This window comes from Fundulus heteroclitus, chromosome 8, assembly GCF_011125445.2.
Source record: "Fundulus heteroclitus isolate FHET01 chromosome 8, MU-UCD_Fhet_4.1, whole genome shotgun sequence".
NCBI lineage: Eukaryota > Metazoa > Chordata > Actinopteri > Cyprinodontiformes > Fundulidae > Fundulus > Fundulus heteroclitus.
The window spans coordinates 31,828,652-31,850,784 of NC_046368.1; the positions used below are offsets into that span (position 1 = coordinate 31,828,652).

The window sequence follows — 22,133 nt, forward strand, 5'->3', positions numbered from 1 at the left end:
GACAAACACAATGCCTGTATTATCAATAATGTATATATAAGGTCCCCTTCCCACCTAATCGAAGGCATATACGGTGACTCCTCCGAAAAATGTCAAAAGACATTTATGTGTGAAATGTTTGTCTCCCCTTTATTATAACTTTTTTGTTACCATCAAGGCTCAGTATAAAATTAAGCGTTGTAAAAATGAAAAATGATTGAACTTTTTGGTGCTTACTGCTGTTTCTTGTTTTTCATTCAATTTTGCACAAATATCCTATTTCTCAATAAACTATACATTAAAAAGGTGGCTCTTTTGGAAGTGGGTTTCTGTTAAAATGTTAATCTCTGTCATGCAGTATCAACCAAATAGACTTTATTTGTAAAGCACTTTTCAGTTCTGCCTCACATAGGTTAAAAAAAATAACTAAACTGAGAGAAAAAGGTTATATGGATGAAAGTAATTTATGAGGAATGGCTGAAAAACGGTTGTGGAGTTTAATGAAGAAACTGCATTAAATATGAAAACTTAACACAAGCTATCATCATGGAAAAGCTAAATGTTTTAACAGGGTCTGCTGTAATGACACAATTTAAAAGACATAATACAAGATGTTGATTATGTCAAACTTCCATGAAGTTGAACTTATCTGCTGCAGATATCAGGGGCTTCTCATTTTACCTCACTGTTGATTAATATAGCACTTCACATACTAAAACATAGTTTTCTTGTTTAACAGAATTCTTTGTTTCTGAATTTTTACAACATTTTTTGAGTAAAATGTTTAACCTTGGCTGAACAGAAGATGGGTCTTATTATCGATATGTCCATAAATTCTAAAAGACGTCAACCAGCTTCTTGGGAGTCGGGGTAGGGAAAAAAAGCCTACTCTGTGCAACCATCACAAACTGAAAACCTAACTGTTCTGGGACTTAGACTGGAACTGTGTGCTTCGGTCAGAAGAGTCTAAGCTTTAGCCTTTTGGAAACAAGCACTGCAGCAGGGTTTGGGGTCAAACAATGCATTAAAGGTTGTGGTTGTAACATGACAAAATGTGAAAAACTTCCAGAGGTTTTGAATACTATCTTATTTATTAGTAAATTAAATCTACCTGTGTATCGTTTTGTTTCATTGTTGTTGTTTTTTTGGAGCCAAGGATTTCGGCATATCTGTTTCAGAGATTGGTTTCTACATCTGGTTTACTGAATAAAACATAGAAAGTCCACTATTACCATCCTTAAAGCAGTCAGCTTCACCATGATAGCACGTTAAAATTCATTGCGTTTAAATAAAAATAAACAAAAGTAAATTGTAACAATATGGTTCTAATTCATCAGATCTTGACTAATTTAACCTTTTTCCTACTAGGTTTCTAAACATTGAATGCTTTTTCTCAGGATTCCAAAGTGTGTATAACCAATAAATCAGTTTTTCTCACTAATCTCTAATTTTGTATCTTAAATGAAATATTTCTTCAAAGGAGCAGCTAAAATGTTCTTTCTTCTTCTTTTTCTAAAAATTAAAGTCACACACTATTACACCCCAAAAGTTTTTTTTAATATCTCACCTTTTATTTATATATTTCGGTAAACCCATAGTCTGTTACAGACGTTCAATTTATCTTTGGATCCTCTAAAGAATCATCAAGGTCTTTTCTTAGCTAAAAGCATTAACTGAGTAGGTCAGTAATACGGGGCTGCTAAGAGCAAAATGGATTTAACTATAAGATGTAAGAATGTATAGACATTTTTAGATGATACTCTTCCACTTCATATTTTTATTTTTGGGTCTCATGTTTAGCTTGATTTCTATATGTTATGCCGCTACTGCTCGATAATTCCCCAATTCCCGGATGAATAAAGTATATCATGTGTTATTTGAGTTTGTCCAAATGAATTGATGCTCTGTGAAAACAGGGCTTTCGCTGTATAATGATAATGTATTATCGGCACACCATCACTTTTTTCCTGGTGTACTTTTAATACACGTAACTGCCGTATGCATGTATCAGTTAAATATCAGCTAAAGTTCTTACAGTGTGAAAGACTTCCATTTTAAATACATTAATGATGAAACTATATAAAAATGATTTCAGTGTAGTCTGAAAAGTTATTTGAGTAATTTAATTGAAAGTTTTATAATGTATTGATTACATTTTTATGTAAAATGTCACAAAGTAAAGGCTTCATGATAAGAAACACTGCACAAAAAGATGCTTATTTTTTTGTCATTGTTGTTAAATCTGACTATACCAGATATTCTTTTGATTATTTGACTCCATTCTGATTTCTGTTTCAAATGAACAATCCTTTATAATTTCAGCACATAGTCTCTTGCAACTAGGTCCTCCAAATGCAAACCGTTAATGCTATAAAATAATAACTTGGGTGACATTCGTAAACGGGGCTGGTAAACAACTTAGCAGGTTTTTAACCACTGAAATTAGACCCCTTATAAACTTCATACTATCCATCCTCTTTACCCAACACAGATTCAAAGTCCATCCATTTTCTGACCCGCTTAATCCCTCATGGGGTGGCTGGTGCCTATCTCCAGCATTCACTGGGCGAGAGGCGGGGTTCACCCTGGACAGGTCGCCAGTCTGTCGCAGGGCAACACAGAGACAGACAGGACAAACAACCATTCACGCACAAGGAGAATTTAGAGAGGCTAATTAACCTAACAGTCATGTTTTTGGACTGTGGGAGGAAGCCGGAGTAGATTCAAAGTCTGATAAGCAATAAAATATTTTTCTGCAAGATTACCCTAAAGGAGTAATAACCGGCGGGTTTTTATAGCATATATGCCGTAAAGTGACACACACACCCTGACCTATTTGACACCTTAGCCCATAGCCCAGAAAAAAGTGAGTGCCTCATTTTACATTCAAGTCCTAACCTTACTAGTAAAATTAGCAAAAAATTGTGTCGCTCAGCTGCAAGTACAGGGAGGCTAAAGTTACTATCCACACTCGTATTGTATGTTGGGTTCTTACAACTACAAAATACAAGTTTAGAAAGAAAAAAAAAAAGACTCAGATTTTCAGGTTTTAATTTGATATTTTTCCATAAATCGACGTACGATACAATTTTACTAACACTATCAATCTGGCTGAAGCCCTACATGAACGTAGGCCTATTCATTTGTTGTTGTTAAGCGTGAACTGCACTGATTTTTCCTCAATCCGGCGCTGCTCTGTAAAGACGGTGAATAATCAACAGTCCTGGGGGATTGTGATCCCTTTCATCCGTACTTCAGAGCCTAAATGCTGAAAATATGCTAACTTTACAGGTTAAAATCTCTTAAAAAGCCAGAAGATTGGTACCGTTGGCATTTCTGTGGTGAAGCTCAAAGTGGCATTCAAGCTTCATTTGATTAAACATTTACGCCAATGATTTGTAGATTTTATCAAAGCGGTTGAATGCAAACTCTATAAAACAGCGGCATTCACAGAGGGTTGCTGGGTCTAGTTGTGTTTGTAAATTAGATGAAAACTAAGAGAAACTTCCATCCTCCACAAAACTCCACCTTTAGTTCAGGGTTCATCCTTAAAACTCTGCCTTCCTACCAGGGGTCCGTTTCAACCCACTTTTAGCCCCGGATCCTGCAGCGGAGATGTAGCTTTAGGGGTTTTTACAACACTGGTTTAGCTGTTAGAGAGTCTGGTGTTCTGCGGCTGCCTTTGATTTCACAACAAAATCCAACAATTTTGTGTTTGTCAGCAGTTTTGTCGAGTAAAAGAAGAAGTTTAGACAATTACTGCCATCATTCAACAAGAAAAAGCCACTTCCAAACCTGTTGATTTGACCTAAGCTCCCCCCAACTAAATATGACCCCGGATAGAAAGCCCCAGCCTTCTCTAGTCGTACACAAAAGCAAGACCTCAAATCTGAATTCACAACAAGCAGCAACGGAAACACATTTTGTGTTTTTGTATAAAGTAAGTATTTCACTCTTTTAAGTTACAGTTAGAAAAAAGAAAGAAATAATGAAACCACCTTCCAAGCAAGAATCACTGAAAATTAAAGCTAGATGTATGAAACAACAACTTTAACACAGATGATAAACTCTACATTCAAAGCCAACTTAACTGGACACAACTTGACTGAAGAAATGCACACAGAAGCGTGGGCAAATAGGAAATTATTGTATATATCGCATTTTACAATACCATAACTCTTATTTTAAGCAAGTTTGAATGACCAGTTATCATCACCAAGTATTTTACCTTGCAAACATTTATACGTAGAGCACAATACGTGTTGAGCATGTGCTGCTGTGCAGGTTGGTGTAGGTGACAACATCTGAACACCTGAGCTTCATCTGAAATGATTAAAAAACTAACTTTGAACTAATGCCGGTCATCTGTGTCACAGAGCAGAGTCTGAGTGAGATTTGTTGCTAATTCGTATTTTACGAGGAATTTGTTTTTGGCAATACAGCGAGCAAACGTAGAAGTAGCGTGAACAATACAAAACGAATCAAAGCTGTATAGGCAAGAACACCTATTTGCAGAGGAAGAAATGACCGATGTTTACACACTCATTATTCCGAGTTTGTGTTGCATTGCAACAGATTGAGATCGTTGGGATTCAAGACAGACAGAAAAAAACTATGTGGAAAAGCTGCCACCACCATGTTTCACAGTGGGCATGGTGCATACAGAATGCGGTGTTAGTTTTCCAGCCCACCAGTTTTTCAGTGTTAGTCTGATCTGGCCAGTGTCACACTTTAAATGGGACTAAAGACTCTTTCAATATATAATATGTCATAAAGGTCGGATTTGCAGTGTAGGATGTGCCCGGGAAACCTCCAAATTAAGGCCCCTTAAAGGCGCCTGGATCAGACATTTAAATTACCCCAGTTGACTCCTCTCCTCTATCTGTAAAAATCAGACATTTGACTTCTGAGTAAAGATGGAAGGTAGCATAGGTCTGGTTTACTAAGGCCACAAGCACTTATGTGCAAATGAAGGATAAGCTCACTCTGCCATTTCATATCTTTTACAGTGTTATTTCTAAAGGCAGATAACCCTGAAAAATCACCTCTGGATTTTTATTTTGCGATTGTCTCAAAAAGAATTTAGAAATTGAAAGGTATAAGAGGCAAAGGCAATTTGGATAAGCAAGAACCATATATAAATAGAAATGTACAATGGATGCAAAGGCATTTGTACTACTTGAACTGTTTTGCATTTTGTCAAATTATGATTACAAATGTTAGTGTATTTCATTGGTATTTTATGACATTGACTTGTACAAAGTAGTGCATAATTGTAATGTGGATAGAAAAGAATCTGTGGTTTAAAAAGTGGTTTTCAAATGTAAATCTGAAAAGTGTGGACTGCATTTGTATTCAGGGCCTGATATTCCAAGATAAAAAGAAATGGCTAAATTCTAGTCAACACAAAGCTTGTTGTTCAATTGAAATCGGAAAGAGAAGGACATACCCTTACCAGGACATGGTCGTCAGCCTAAACTGACGGGCTATCACTCGGAGAAACATCTCCTACTTTAAATTTATTTTTCAGAACTACCTTGAATGTAGTTAATCACCGGGAATGCAAAAAAAATTAAAGCAAATTAAAACTTTAACAAAGAAATAACCAAAATACCAAGCAAAATGTCTCCCAGGGAGTACAATGTGCCTCATCGATACATAGGTTATTATCTTATTTCAGACTTTTGTTTTCTTTCTGATCCCTTTGGCAATGCAAATTCAGTTATTAATGCTTTTAAATATATACAACGTTCCAAATCTCTACTTTTTAAAAGTGATTTGACTCATAAGTATTTATCAGCACTAGCCATGATTTTAAATTTATGAACTTCTAGTGTCTGCCCCTGGAATTCAGCATCGACAAGTGTCCAAAACAAGATTAGAATTACAATTTTAACCAGTGTTGTATTTCTACTTCGTTACTGTACTTAAGTATATTTTGGAGTACTTTATACTTTTCTCGAGTATAACATTTTTTGAAAACTTTTACTTCACTATATTTCTGAACTTAATTGCATACTTTTACTCCAATACATGTTCAATGTTTGGTTTAGTTACTCGTTACAAAAAGAGAGACTTGCCAATGATTCCTGTTCGGAATCACAGGCAGACTCGCAAGTGTTTTGACCCCACCTACAGATTGACTGCCACAAAGTCAGGACTTGCCTGGCCTTGTTCATCACCACCAACAGGATAAGAATCTGGTTCAGTGGTAGGGCGGGTTAAATTAACCTTGTGTTATAGGTAAAGCATCTAATAGCAGAGAGTTTTCTTAACTCAATGATAACCTGCAGGTGTATCTATTAGCAGGTTTACCACTTCCAGTAGGTTGGCTGGAACTGGTTTACCATGTTCTTAGTATACACCCCCTGTTCTAAATTTTGCCTGCACTTGGTTTAGTACAATTTTAAAGTGCATAGCGCTGACCGTACTTGTAGAAGGAAAACTGAAAGCTTACAAAAAGGTTGTGTTTTCTGTCTAATTTCTCCTGCACTTGGCTGTTTATATTATTTCAAGTGAATTTGACTTTTAAAGTTTACCAAAAATGTCATTCAAACAGCATTTGCTTTGTTTTACTTATACTTTTTATTACATTACTTGAGTACATCTATTTTTACAGTAATTTTCATACGTAAGACATTTCAGATACTTTTACTCAAGTAACATTTCAGTCAGTGACTTGAACTTTTACCAAAGTCATATTTTGGAGAGGTACCTTTTACTTCTGACTAATTAGTGCCCAACAGGTGTGACAGATTGCTGAGGGAGTGGAGGGTAAGCTTCTTCTTCTTTTTTTTACCGGTGTCTTGCCATCAAATAGTGCATTATCACCGCCTACTTGATCTTTAGTTACTTTTCCCTAAATCGTTAGTTTTAGTCCAGTTTGTTGTAGATAAGATGACATGATCTTAAGCACCATCTTTCCGTATTTATTTGAGAAGATATTTGTAATGTTCAGTTGTTTGATTCCTTCTTGTTCCATTCCTTAGATCCATTCTTTGATTTGAGTATTTAATACACTCAAACAGCACATGTTCCACAGTTTCTGGAATGCTGATCCCAATAATATGCTGCATAAACCGACAAATAATCAGTTTTAAACACCTTAACTTTTAATTTAGGAATGTCAAAAGCACAGCTTGTGTTTCCATTCTCTGGATTTTTTGACTTATCCGTGAATACATGTACATAATACCCATATCTCTCATGTATCAAAGTGTTCACATAAGCTTGTATACTTAACACGTTATTGCTCGAACTAATCTTTTTTTAAGAAAGAAAGATCAACGCTAGGTTGAGGTAGTAACCATGATGGTATAGCCGGCATTAAGGTAGACTAACGGCTCAATTATTGATTCCTAACTCCTCAATTATCTGAATAATTCCCTTACTAAATAACTCCTTTTTAATTTTACTATTTTCCCAACTTTCAATTAGTATACTTTTTGTTAGATGTGTTTCATTTTGACTTTGTAAATTACCGCAATAATTTACCCTCAAGTGTTTCCTTCTAAGACTTAATGGCATTTCTCCAACCTCGATTTTACTAACCCTAACCCTTATGTCCAACCTTTTTAATGATGAACCGAATCAAAAACAATACCACCGTAATCTAGAACTGATCTAACTAATGCAATATATACATTTTTCAACGCCATACAATCAGCTCCCCATACACCTCCTGTTAAACACCTCATAATATTCAATACTTTTAGTATTGAATAGTTTCCACTTAAGCAAACTATCAAACCCCAAGAATTTAAAACCTTTTACCCTTTCTAATCTTTGTTTATACAATTTCAGACAAATTTGACTTTCTTTCTCGTGAAAAACATTGAGGTTTCTCAACAGATAACTTAAATCCCCATTTCAAAGACCAATCTTCCACTACAATCAATAGCATCCTGAACTTTCTTTACAACATATTCCTTCCTCTTTTCAAAATTACCCCGTGATCTGCAACAAGTGATTTTCCTATGTCAGGTTTATCATAAAAGAAAATAGTACTGGACTAACTCCCCTGAAGGGTGCCGTTTTCAACTAAAAATGAATCAGAAATATAATTACCCGCACGAACCTGGAGGGTGAGCTGAGTGAGAGGAGGAACTGAAAAAAAAACAGGAAAAAAGCCGGACCAAAAACTAAACCATGACAGTTTCTACCAAGTTTTATTTTAGAAAAGAAATATACCGTTGCAAAAGTTCTTCAACATGTTTATACACTACTTAGAAGTATTTGCTTGATTGGTTTTATCTTATGAACTACTAACAAAATTATCATAATTTGCATAAAAAGTAGTCGGTATTAGAAAAAAGATATGCAGTGTTTTCAAACATCAAGTAATGAAAGGAAAATAAGCCTATATTAAATTTTAATTAACTAACGTTTTGCAACAGGAAGACAAGAAAGTAGAGCACATCAGCCCAGTTCTAAAGTCCTTACACTGGCTCACTGTATCCCAGAGAATAGACTTTAAAATACTTATGTTAGTCTATAAATCCCTGAATGTCTTAGCACCTAAATACATCACAGACTTGTTATCAGTGTATCAACCCTCCAGACCACTAAGGTCTTCTGGCTCCAGCCTACTCTGCATACCTAGAACCAGAACTAAACACTGAGAAGCAGCATTTAGTTCCAATGCTCCAATTATCTGGAACAAACTTCCAGAAAATTGTAAAGATGCAGAAAGCCTTAGTTCCTTTTAAATCAACATTAAAAACACATTTGTTTAGGATTGCCTTCAACTGTTCTAGTTAACTGAATCACCACTTTTTTTGTTCTATTTTCTATCTACATTTTATTCCTACTTGCTTTTATTCTGTTTTATTTTTGCTATATTTTAATCATGTAAAGCACTTTGCATTGTCTTTGTACTGAATTGTGCTATATAAATAAATTTGCCTTGCCTTGCCATGTGTTGTGATAATAATAATACCTGCGGATGTTATCTTAGTTGTCCACACAGCCTCCACGGGATTACCTAGTAGGCAACGGGCCTAGGCAGGAGTGCCTAAACTATTTCCAGGGGCCATTTAAAAATAATTTCTCTTCAACCTCAATTCAAGAATGGCACAAATTTTGCTTGAAACTCAAAACTAGAGGTAGATGGACGCAGATTACTTACAACTCAGTTTTCTTGTTCACCAGCCCGTGAGTAATTTCCACTTGACCATTTTTGCCCGGTGGGGCGAAAAATCTAAGGGTGGTAACTCAGAAAGACAGGGTACAGCCTGCAAGTTTGCTGCTTAACATATAACAAATACATGGTGCTCCTAGCCATTTGGAGTTTCAAAACACTGTTAGAAACAAGAATGACGAGTGGTGCCATTTTACTTCCCACGCCATGGCTGTAACAGATTTTTTTTTTTCTAGTTGAAAGAAAAGTGTAGAAAGAATGTGGTTGGGTTTTATATATTTTTTATTAACATAAGGAGTGAGGAAAGAAATTACTTTAATTAATTTATTATATCACAAACTCATTGTAAACAACAATCATTTCATATATCACAAGCTAATTTCAGAAAATACTACTTTAATATATCACAAACTCAATGTAAAAAACACTCATTGGTTAGATAAAAAGAAAGACATTCTTTTAATACAATATCACAAACTAATTTCAGAAAATACTACTTTAATATATCACACACTCAATGTTAAAAAACACTCATTTAATATATCACAAACTAATTTTAGAAATTGCTACTTTAATATATAAAGAGAAAGACTGGAGAAAACATGCATGCATGCATTGGTTTCAAGCCCCCCGCCAGTACTGCGTGATGGTTTCGAGTTGATCTTTTAATTCATAGTTTTCTTCAACCAGCTGATTATACACCTCGTTGATGTGGTCATGCACCCGTTTGACCATTGTCAATTCGTACAGATATGCCTGTGCGACGGCGTTGACTGTGTCGTTGTCTTGGTGGATGTTGCGAGCGACTAAAAACCGTTGAACGGCATCGATGAAGCGTGCGTTACAAAGCACTCGCATTACACGATAGTAATTGCTTTCAAAGAACCCATCCTCAAGCTGCTCCAAACATTCATGCTCTCTCTGACTAGGGCGGTCATAAATGCAGCCGTAACATTTATCACGCATGTACTTTTCGATGGCGGCGCTTAAAAGATGGTGCACCACTGTTTTCACCGCTTTGATGAACCCGAAGCGGATCCATCCGTCGTATTCATCCGCCCCGGTGTCAGCGTCTGGTTCCCCGGATGGAAGCAGCGTATCCTCACGCGGCGATGGGGGCGGGGATGCTGCATCTCCTTGGCCCGAGGGAAGTTGTGAGTCCTGGAGCTGTGAGTACTCAGACTGAGAAGGGTCCGGGGAGGGTGGAAGATTCAGCGCTTGTGAATCTTCCTCCTGGGTCTCTGACAGTGATGGCATGGCGGGAAGCCTGGCTGGAAGTCCAGAAATCTTATTGGAAAAAAATAAGAACTCGGGCCGTAGTCTCACACCTCCGGGGGGTCTGGACCAGTAGACGGTACGCCTCTGCAGCCCCGTCAGAAGACTCTCGCTGTCTGTGTCGCTTTCGTGAGATGATTCAGGGGTTGGCGAGGGTGAAGGCGGGTGGTACGGTCCCGGGAAGAATTTGTCGCTGTCCGGAGAGCCATGCTGCGGTGATGTTGGAGTAGTTCTTTCAACCACGTAGTTACTCATGGTTTCAGATGCTAAAAGTCTGGTCAGTGGAGTTGCATAGAGTCCCGATCAGAATATATACTGAGAAGGGGTGTGGTTAACGTTGAAGGGGGCGGTATCGGCCTTTGTGAAGGGGGCAGGCTCAAAAAGCTAGCACTTTCTTGATCCCCAAAATGTCTCTCCAGTTGCGACAGTCGCGAAACAGCGTTGAGATCTGGTCTGCTATTGCAGTCATCTTGTCACGCCATGCGTCGAAGGGAATGGTTAACAAGGGTCTAAACACGCCGCAGTCTGCATTATAATAGTCGAGCACGAAAATAACCGGGGTTGTTTTATCTTGAGCCTGTCTCAGAGTTGCGCGGAAAAACCATCGGCCGGTAACCCCCGTCTTTGATTGCCATGTGGCTGAGAAGATCCTATTTGTCGAGTCTGTGTCAGTCTCGTTCAAGTGGGTCAACGCCCGCATGCAGCGTTTAGCGGCGGGTGAATCCATGATTCCATCCTCGGTTTCCTGATGAGCCCGCTTGTGACGTTTAGCAGCGGGTGAATCCTTGATTGCGTCGCGGGTTTCTAGATTCACAACGGGGTATGTCAAGTACGAGTCTTTGGGGCCTGCGTCGTACGTATCTTCAGGGTTTAGTTTGCGGAGCAGGACGAGTCTCAGAACAGCCCAATCGTTTGACGTTAGCATGCACAAGGAGTGGATAGGTTGCAGCTTGTCGGTTTCTTGATCCAGCTGATACAGACACATTTCGCCGGTTTCGTACTTGAAGAGGTATCCCCATTTACCGCGAGCTCCATAGGATTCCAAAGACCATTCTTCTTGCAGAGGTAGGGTCGGAGGCATCTGAGTTCTGCATAGAGACAGCATTACCTTGCGAGGGGTCTGCTGAGCTTGCCCATCACCATCCTGATAGTTGTAGGTCGTGACGGGTGTGTCAGAAATGATAGGTTCTTGCTTGCTTGTTTCGAACGCCATGTTGAAAAGGAGTGAATCACTATCCATGCTTGAGAAAAGGACCTTATATTATGAGTGCGGGGACCCGGGGGGGGCGGGGTGAGGGTGGGAGGGACTTTTTTTTTTTTTTTTTTTTGTGAGAGTCACGTGGTGGGATCATGTGGAGGTCACGGGAGAGGTCAATGATACGGTGTCACATGAGGGGTCACGTGGTGGGGTCATATGGAGGTCACGGTAGGGGTCAATGATAGGGTGTCACATGAGGGTCACGAGCAGGTTCACGTGACGATCATGTGATCACCTAAAAGGTCAATTAAAAAATAAGCCCCGCCCCTTTTTAATCGCCCCACCCACTTTTAATCCATCAAAATCGGATTAAAAAGTGACAGGACATATACCCTTATGTCTCTGACTTATATTTCAAATATTAGTGTGTATGAACATTTGAGCATGTACCTACAGTGTAGACCCTTAATTAAAAATCTACAATACATTCAACCTTGTGAAGAAAAATAAAAATTTTGTTAATTCTCACAACTTTAATAGGGAAGTCATTCCACTGAAATGAAATTATTTTTTAAGATGTCTGTGTAAACTTCTGACTACTTTATTTTATAGGTTTATAGGTGAACTGTATCGTCATTAGGAGTGAGAGGGCTGGAAAGTAATAGACACAAAAAGAGAAGTTAGGACAACACAGCAGTTTTACTGTGGGTTAAAGATTAGATTACAGTATGAAAATGTTTGCAAAAGAAAATTAAGGACTTATTATTATTTTTTTGTATAAATCACAACTTGAATATAAAAGTAAAAACAAAAAGATCCCAGTTTTCGCATTATATACAGTGTCATGCCCCTTGGCTTTTTACCTATTCTGTTACATTCCAATCCATAACTGAAATACTTTTAAATCCTATTTTATGTGATGGATCTGCACAAAATAGTCTAAGTTGTTGAAGTCAAATAAATAAAAACAAATATGCAAAAAAAAAGAATAAAAACAAAATAAAAAACTGAAAATTCAGATTGGCATATGTACTAAACCCCTTTGCTATGAAGCCCTGAAAATGGAAGCGTGTAGGAAAATGGATGGTTGGATGAAAGTCCATCTGTTTGCAGCCTAAGTGTCACATGACCTGTCAGTATAAACACAACTTTTATGAAAGGCCCCAGAGGCTGCAACTTCACTTAACAAGAGGGATCTTCACACCATGAAGACCAGGAAGCACTCTGAACAAGTCTGGGACAAAGTTGTCGAGAAGTACAAGTCAGGGAAATCACACTGTACCACAAACCTGCCAGGACTGGGCCGCCCACCACATCTCACAGACCAGGGATTAAGGGGGGCATTAATCAGAGGCAGCACAGAGACCAAAGGTAACCCTGAAGGAGCTTCAGAGCTCCACAGCAGAGACTGGAGGATCTGTTCATAGGACCACAATAAGCCGTATGCTCCAAGGAGCTGGGCTTCACATCTGGTGCAGACCCAAAACATCCCATCACCTGAAGAACACTATCCCCACAGTGAGACGTGGTGGTGACAGCATCATGCTGTGGGGTTGTTTTTCAGCAGCAGGGACTGGGAAACTGGTCTGAGTCGAGGGAAAGATGGATGTTGCTAAATACAGGGATATTCTGGAGCAGAACCTCTTAGTCTGCCTGTGATTTGAGACCAGGATGGAGGTACAGCTCCCAGCAGGACAATGACCCAAAGCACACTGCTAAAGCAACACTTGAAGGGTTTACGGGAAACATTCAAATATGTTGGAACGGCCTAGTCAAAGTCCAGACCTTAATTCAATTGCAAATCTGTTGTTAGGCTTGAGGATCGCTGTTCACTAGTGACAACCATCTAACATGAAGGAGCTGGAGAAGTTAAGTCTTGAAGAATAAGCAAAAGATGCTGGTGGAGAGACGTGGAGAGCTCAGAGAGACTGATACTAAAGCCCCATGTCCACTACCCATGTTAAACCGATCCATGCCGAGCTCGGTCCGAGCTTGGATCAGTTAACCAAGCCAAGCTTGGTTCTGATGACCGTTTACACACCACGCTATGTCGGTTCCTTGGTTTCCTCGCCTCCTAGTGACGATCTGAGGTACTACTGCATTCTGGAAATCAAGCAAATAAAAATGGCGCCGCCTGTAACATTCAGGAAGTTATGTTTGGTTATATTTTGTTATTTGCGGAGAGTCAAGGGAAGACGGCAACTTTTGGTAAATTTACTTAACAGAGTCGCCTTTTGGGAAGTGGATAAGACAAACGAACGTCTAATAAGGATTTACAGACGCAGGAAACAACGACAGACGCTGAGGTTCATCACACTGCTAAGCAGAATCATCTCTGGAAATCGTGTATCACGGTAGGGAAGCTAATATATTATGAATGTCTGAAATGTCAGCTGGCTGTAAGGAGATGACGCGGTCTGCTCATGCGCTCTTTGTTATTAGAGAACCAGACCAGAAAATAAACAGGCCGAGCCCACACATGGAACTGGTCTGCATTTATCTCAGTCTGGTTGTGTCTGGCACGGTGCAGCTCAGTTTACGTTCCATTTACACTCGATAGTTATCTGAGTTACATAGCGCGGACTGGTCTCGGCACGGTTAAAAAGGGGTAGTGGAAACGGGGTAAATGCCACTTGCAGCTGGAAAAGGTGGCTCTATAAAGTACATGGGGAGTGAATAGTTATGCATGTAGAAGTATTCTGGTGTTTTGTCCTATTTGTGGTTCACTTCACAAAAAAATAAAAAATAAATATAGTGAAAGCTGTAGGTATGGTACAAATGATCAAAAAAACAAACAAAACATTTTCATTCCAGGTTCTGAGGCAAGAAAATGTGAAAAATGCCAGGGAGGGTGAATACATTTGCAGGTCACTGTATGCACCATGATGTTATCGCTTCAAATGGATAATTATGTACAGCGCCATGAGAAGGTTATTGGCCGTTAAAATGTTCTTATGTGAGGGGGTCTCACAATGTCCGACCTGACGGCCGGACATTGTCCTTCAGGATTTCCTGGTGGACAGCTGACTTCTTGGCTCCACCAGGTAAAGCTAGTCACCCAGGTCCTAAAGCAGCAAAGCAGCCCCAGGGCACCACCATCTTTATTTTTCTGAAATGCTATGTTGGATTCCAACATGTTCTACTTTTATTTCATCAGCTCAAAGAATATTTTTCCAAAAGTTTAGTTTCTCGAACATATGGAGGTCTGGACATTCCTCGCGGCACTGAGCTGCAGACACCACCCCCCTCTGTTTGTGTTTGGGGTTTTGTCCTGGGGATGGACAAGCCTTTGCCTGAGAGTCCTGTTAGGTGTGAAATAACCCAGGGATGTTGTGTTTGTAGAGAATCCTCCTGAGTTTCTCAGATACTCCATAAATATACAAGAAAAAACCCTAAAGCAAAGTTTTGCCGTTGGTTCTTCTCCTTGTTCTGTTCAGTACTGGGTTTTCTGGATTTCCTCGCTGACTAGACAAAAGCCCAGTCAGGCTATCCACGTGTTAGGAGAGCTTTCATGATGTGCTCCTGCTCCTTTTCCTGCCCTTCGGTCTTCATGGGGACATGTTTAGCCCAAATCCGATGGTGCAAAGTTCTGATGACAGAAAGCTTGTGTTCCAGTGGGTGGTGAGTCTGTGTGGGCCGCTTTCCTGTAAACCTCAATGTCGAGGCTTCCATCTCTCCCATGTGCTCCAAGGGTCCAAACAAGGCAGCTTGTCCTTAGCCTCCTCTCTGGTCAACTTGGTGTTACTGTTGACCGAGTTAACATGTCTGAACGTTTCTCCTTCCTTGGCTTGGAATCTCACCCAGGTATCATCCACATATCTCAACTAGAGACTCGGTGAAGTTCCCCTGAAGAAGTTCAAGGCTCTCTTTTCAACTTCCTCCATGTGGTGATTGGCCACACGATGACACGGGAGATGCCATGGGACAGCCATGGTATCGTTTGTAAAAACTCGTTTTAAGTGCAATAAGTGGTGGAAAGACAGAGGTCCAGCAGTGTGCAGACCCAATCCGTAATTCAGGCATGTTTATGTTTTTCCCCTGTTAGTCAGAAATGTAGAGGACCACTGTGCATCCTCGTTTGTCGGCTGGTAATATAGATTATAGGTAATAGTGATGTTTTGGTCCTATTGCTTTCTCTTCTTGTGGTGTCAGATTTGAAGGAGGACCCTTAGCGCTGGAGAATGTTGCTGTTACCTTCCCTCTGAGTTGATCTGCCTGGGTTTGCACTGCGTTGTGGTTCCTCACAGCAGACTCTGTGGCAGTCTGCAGTTCCACAACAGGTATTTATTATGGAGAAATGCCAAATTCCGACCTTTGGCCAGCATGTCTTTCTCTGGCTGTGCCTGTGTCTGTGCTTCTGTTCCAGTCTGGTAATGTGCAATGAAGAAATAACTTTCTGTTGCGATCTTGAGAGCTCACCTTTTTGTCAATCCTTGCTTTTCTGATACTGTGAAATCTGGGTCTTTTCAGCAAATCATTTGCCTGACCTCTGAGGAAGCAGTGGATAAGGAAGCTGTAAGTAGAGGATGGCAGGGGCTCAGTGGACATCCAATCTGGTGGGTTCTTCTCCGGCTGTGGATACCTGCCATATTCTGTCTCTAACAGAATAAAATCTGTTTCTATAAGCTTTCACATTTCACCCAAAGATGTTAGACCACTCGAAAAAGAGATGACTTTGGAACCTGGGTTACAGTCTTCTGGGGTTTTTCTGCTAACCTCATTATAATGAGTCAAGCTGTCCTATGAATGTCCTCATGAATAAAGGACATGCTTACTGTCTAAATATCTATCTAACCTAATCCACCTCTGTTTTGGTCAAGGTTTTGTATGAAGCAATGACATTGTGCAAACACACAGAAGCAAATCTTTTTCAAAAACTACTCACACCTTCACACGTTCTTTCACACACTCACGCAGACACACATCAGCCCTCTCTGTGGCGTGGATGAGGTTTGGACAGACAGACAGACAGACAGACAGACAGACAGACAGACAGACAGACAGACAGACAGACAGACAGACAGACAGACAGACAGGACACAGCTGCGTACCAGTGCAGCAGAAGGGATGTTGCCTTTGGGACTGGTGACTATGCTGTTTCTCGTGCTGTTTGTCTGGGGCTGTGGTGGAAACACAAAATGTGGCATTAGTGCTCAGAGACAATGCAGACAGGTGCCATCTGCTGTCCGTGAAGTGGGTGGTTACTGGGGAAAAAAATAGATACGCAGTGTAATCAAGGTAAATATAGACAGAGGAGGAGTGCTTCAGACATCAAACCATTAGGAAGATTAGATTGAGTGTTTTCACCCAGGTATGGACCCAAAAGGGTTCTGACAGCTGTTATAACCACCTGGATAGGATTTCTCAAGTTTAATAGATCAGTTCATAACTATAAGCAAGGAACAAAGCAGTTGTCCCTTCTCAGATTTCTCCTGTTTAGGGTTTTGTTTCATCTCAACAAAACACATTTTATTACTTTAAAAAGATAACTAGAGGAAATGAAAAAAAGGCATTGTGATTAACTGTTGTTGGACAGCTGACTTCAATTTCCCCTTTGTACACCCAAGCCTATCTACCAGACCTGTAGAACTTAAATCCCATCAGTCTGGAAAGAGGGACAATGCCATTTCCAAGACTTTAAGACTTCAGAAAACCACAATGAGAGTCAGGATTCCTTCATGGAGAAAACACAGAACAGTGGAGAACTTTCCCAGGAGTGGCCATCCTACCAGTATTACCCAAAGGGTGCATTCAAAACTCAAGTAGGACATCCCAAAATAAACCACAACAACAGCGAACGCTCTGCAGGCCTCACCTGGGGTCAGTGTTTATGATTCAACAATAAAAAAGAGAGACTTGAATTAATGGCCTCCATGGGGGAGTTTCACTAAGCAGGTCTGGGTCTACTTCCCTTCTTCAGGACCTAGGAAACTTGACAACACAAATTTTGCTCACTACTAAAACCTCTTGAAGTAGATCATCTGGTTATTCGTTTGTGACCATAAACTGGAGCACACTTGGGTTTTGCAGTAGGACAATTAACCAAAAGCACACCTCCTCTGAGTGGCCTAGTCAAAGGAGCTAAAGGCATGGTGGCAGCTGTTGCGGTGGAACAACCAATTATCAGGTATAGAGGGCAGGTATATTTTCAGGACCAGGTTGATGTGGACAGCTTTTTTCTTGCAGCGAATGAAGATTTTCCAGTTGAGAGCTGTTTGGCTAGTTCCTGCTACGGATGCCATTCTGCATATTGCTAGTAAAACACGGGCATCTGTCAACAAGTCAAACAAGCTTTGGGGACTAAAATCCTTGTAATCCGTTCCCGAGGAAACGGCAACACGTAGATGCTTCATTTTACCGGAGGAGTTAACAAGACCCACAGCACTTGTGACGGAGCTGCGAAGCATAACAGGCAGTTCACACAAACGCCCACACAAACGACATGACATGCTAAATATACAGCCGCTCTGTTTCTTTAATCAACGGCGAGAACGGGAGCGCTCGTGTTCCCAATCAGCATGCGGCGGCACACAACTGCAGGCATGACGCACGGACTCCACGGCGCAACGCTCAGGTTCGCTGTGGCTGAAAGGTGAGCTGGCGGAGAAAGCTGGGGGCAACCGTCAATTTTAGATATATTTAGTACTTCGATATTGAGGAATGGGAAGGGGATCTCAGAGGGGGCAGAGTGTCCTTAGGGGTTATGAAGGCATAACCTGCAGTCAGACCAAACTCTTCCCCTGCTGGTTCAGCCTTTCAAACTCAGCCATGAAGCAAATCTGAGCGATTTAAACGCGTTTTAGTGGTTATAAAAAGAAAATGTCAGCAGGAATTTGCTGAGAGGAAAGCTGTTATTACAACAATCACTTCAGCAGGTAATCTTGCAGCTTGCACCAATCAATGTAAAAAAACAACAACAACATTTGAAGAGCTATTTAAAAACGAGCGTTCTGTAATTCACCACATTTATACACAATGTTTTTTGTCTAAGTGCTGCCAATCAGTATTGAGTCTTTTGAAACTAATGCAACTTGAACTTTAAAAGTTAAACCACAAATGTCAATGTTGTGTCACAGCAGAGCTTTCTGTGAGAAATCTGGGCTTAAATGTACAAAAGATGTAAAAGGATGCTTAGTTTCCCAAATTATAAACAAACTAAGACGTGAAAGGTGTGGCGATAATTTAGTTTTCCGCCTTTCGCTGCAGGAGTAGGGTTACAGCCGCAGAGTCTTTCTCAAGCACAGAGGTCAGCAAACCAAAATGAAAGATTAATATCAAATTCTATGTTTTAGAACAAAGAAAACATCAAACTTTTATTCATTTTCTTGAATGAAATGTTCCATATTTGGGGAAAATAAGGAAAGAACATAGAGTGTGCCGCCTAAAGACAAAATAAAAGGGCTAAACATCAAAGAACTCCTTGTATTATTGGAGTCATTCTGTTCTGGAAATTCTATGCAAAGACTGCATGAAACACCAAACAAAATAAAAGACCATAACTCTCATATCTGTATATTTAAAAATAGTTCTCTAGTCTTTAACATTTTTGGCCAAACTTATAAAATGCCGCTGTGGAGAGCCTGAAGAGCCTGCTGCTGTCTGGAAGAGGAACTCCGTTGAGCTCGGCCCAACATCATTCTCACATAGACGTTTTGAACATATTCATTTATTCCTGTGTTCCTTGTACACTGTTAGCTACTGTTAAAAAGCTCTGAGAAAGCAGACAATAGTTGCATTTTAGTTCAGCTTTGGTCATAGTCCTTATTTTTGTCTAAAAAAAGCACTGCCCATTAGTCCTCTGCAGTCATTTTAGTTGTCGTCGTGTACATTTTCTGCAGCTTTTTAACAACTAAATATGAACTCACAGAGGAAGGCCACTTTGCCTCCTCTTTTCAATCTTTTCATTCAGCCTAAACGAGACTGACTGCGGTTTTAAAACTACTTCCGCCTTTTCAACTTACAGCAATATTTCATTTTTATTTTTTACCTTGTTGATGAGAGGGTCTCATCTTTGCAATTCCTTCATTTTGACTCTTTCTTGACTTTCAATCTGGTTTTTATACTTAAAAAAGGGCAGTTGACAAAATACTTTTCATCGACCGACTGTAAAGTGCCTCGCACAGGGAGCGCCTGTTTGAGATCTGAACCAGCCCAACAGTTGCATCGTACAAACTAAATCAATTATTGACTGTGGCCTGAACCTTTTCTGGATATGTTGCAGGGATAAACAGTTCATCTGCAGGTAGATAATGACATCGTGTGAAGAACCCGGAAGATTTCAACCCCACTAGCCCTAGCTATTGAAGACAGAGAGGAAAGAATTCTTTTTAAACAGAGTCTGAAGATAAAGCAAAGGCGGTGATGTAGAGATGCAGGGATGATAAAACATTTCCTGCCTTGGCTGGCTGCCTGTGACTCCGCAGTGTAGTTCTGGCAGGCCTGTGATTACGTAATGACAGATTAATCATCTGCTGGGGAAATAATCTGAGATTAGCATCAGGGCACCCCATGCGAGCGAGGGGAGGTTTTAGTGATGTGGAAGGGAGGTGGACTGGAGGAGGAGGAGAGAGGCAGGATACAGAAACATGTCAGAGGAGACTGAGGAGCTGCTTTACTGTGAAAGAGGATGGACAAATCATACTTTTAACTCCTAGCTGCTCGTGATGTTAGTTGTTAATTTACTTTTCTGCTCTAGTTTCAGTTCTGTTGTCTTCGCTAATAGTTTAAACCTTATGTGTTTTGTCAAAGTCCTGCATGGAGTTTGCATGTTCTCCCTGTGCATGCATGGGTTCTCTCCGGGTACTCCAGCTTCCTCCCACAGTCCACAAACCTGACTGTTAGGTTATTTGCTCTCTGTTTCATGTCTTTCTCTGTGTTTCTTTCCGTGATTGACTGGCAATTTATCCAGAATGCACCCCCGCCTCGCATCCTATGAATGCTGGAGGGATAATCTATGCAAGGATAAGCAGCAGGTATGGGCAGTGGATGGGTTTTTATTTTTAAGTCCCAGCTTAAAACGTGAATTTCTGCTTTTATTGATCTCTTTAACGAGGGTGCAAATGATACCCCTGATAAGCATGAAGGATAATTTCTTTTTTTTTTTTCAGATTGTGAAAGATGACCTATCCAATACAGACACGTGCTTCAGTAATTTGAAGTATTATAAGCTTGCCTTTATAATGGTTCTAATGGAAAATACACAAAAAGCAGCCGCTAAATGGACAGGAGGAGACCTACGCGACATATTACATCTCCATCAACATGACAGATAGGGAGATGTTTCTACCGGCAGCCTCTGCCTCAGGTGTTCCTCACTAGCAGCACAGACACGGGCCAATAGTTTGATCTGTCAGGTATTAAAAATACTGTTGTTAAATGTTTCTAAATATTTTTAAGATTTTAATTCAGCTTTGTGTTCAATCTTTTACAGTAATAAAGCGATATATGGACTATTTTATTAAAAATTTTTTTTTAAGATAATAGGCCTTGAAACCATCAAAAGCTTGATCTTGATTTTCGTATCTTTTCCATTCATTTAAAATGAAAAAGTATTTTTAGCAGAGTTTTTTTTTTTCTTTTGACATGGTTTAAGTAGCAGGAAATGAAATCCTTTTTCTATAAATAAAGCAGATGATGGAAAGCATGACAGACTCATGGTGCTCACACTTATCAAGCACAGATGAATTATGCAACTATAATAAACTATATGATTTTATGGTTATCATTGCACCCAGAGGCTAGAACAAAGCTAGTAATAACAATGGGTGTGATCTGGATTATATAGATAGATATAGGAGCACTGAAAACAATTATTAACGTGGCATGTGGTCTCCTTGGCCTTGTGACTGAGCCAATCCTCTGGTAAACTGCTGTGGCTGTCCTTTACAGACTCCCCTGTTCTTTTAGGAGTTTAGTAGGTGAATCTGTCCGTCGTCTCAGCTGCTGAGTCAGACATGATGGACCACAGGCTGACTTCAGGTCCCAAAGGCAACACAAACCACTCGCTAACAGTGACTTAAAGTTTAGCATTTATTTTGAGTCTGATTAATTCTGATACATAGAATGATCAAATCAAGAGATTCTGATGGGGAAACTAAAAGTAAACTACTTTAACCATTCATCTGCTCATTTCTGATCTGCAAATGGTGGCACGGCTGGGTTTTCACGAGTCCACAGCCAACACAGCCACCCAGCAGGACATTTTAGAGCACGTGGTGCTTCCTTCTGCTGGTGAGCTTTATGAAAATGCTGTTTTTATCTTCCAGCGGGACCTGTCAGCAGCACATGTTGCCAAAGGTATTAACATCTGGTTGAATGACCATGGTGGTACTGTGCTTAAATGACCAGCAAACTGGCTTGATCTGTAATTCATGAAGTGTTGTTATGAGGAAGACGAGAGACTCCGGACCCAACGATGCAGATGACCTGAAGACAGCTGTCAAAGCAACCTGGGCTTTCTCAACACCTATGCTGAACTTCCATGAAATGCTGCATTGACGCAGTAATTCATGCAAAAGGAGGTCCATGAAGAATTTTCAGAAT

General features: G+C 40.0%; 1 protein-coding gene across 17 annotated transcripts in view; it reads right to left on the minus strand.

The window, feature by feature from the left end:
• LOC105915615 (calcium/calmodulin-dependent protein kinase type II subunit beta) overlaps positions 1-22,133 on the minus strand; it is a 90,836-nt gene that overhangs the window by 14,599 nt on the left and 54,104 nt on the right. For 10 of the 17 annotated variants that reach the window (XM_036140605.1, XM_036140620.1, XM_036140607.1 and 7 more), the window contains one exon: positions 16,643-16,711. The exons of the other annotated variants lie outside the window; for them this stretch is intronic. In XM_036140605.1, the coding sequence (XP_035996498.1) occupies positions 16,643-16,711 (69 nt within the window). The remainder of the gene's footprint in view (positions 1-16,642; positions 16,712-22,133) is intronic. 17 annotated transcript variants of the gene reach the window in all.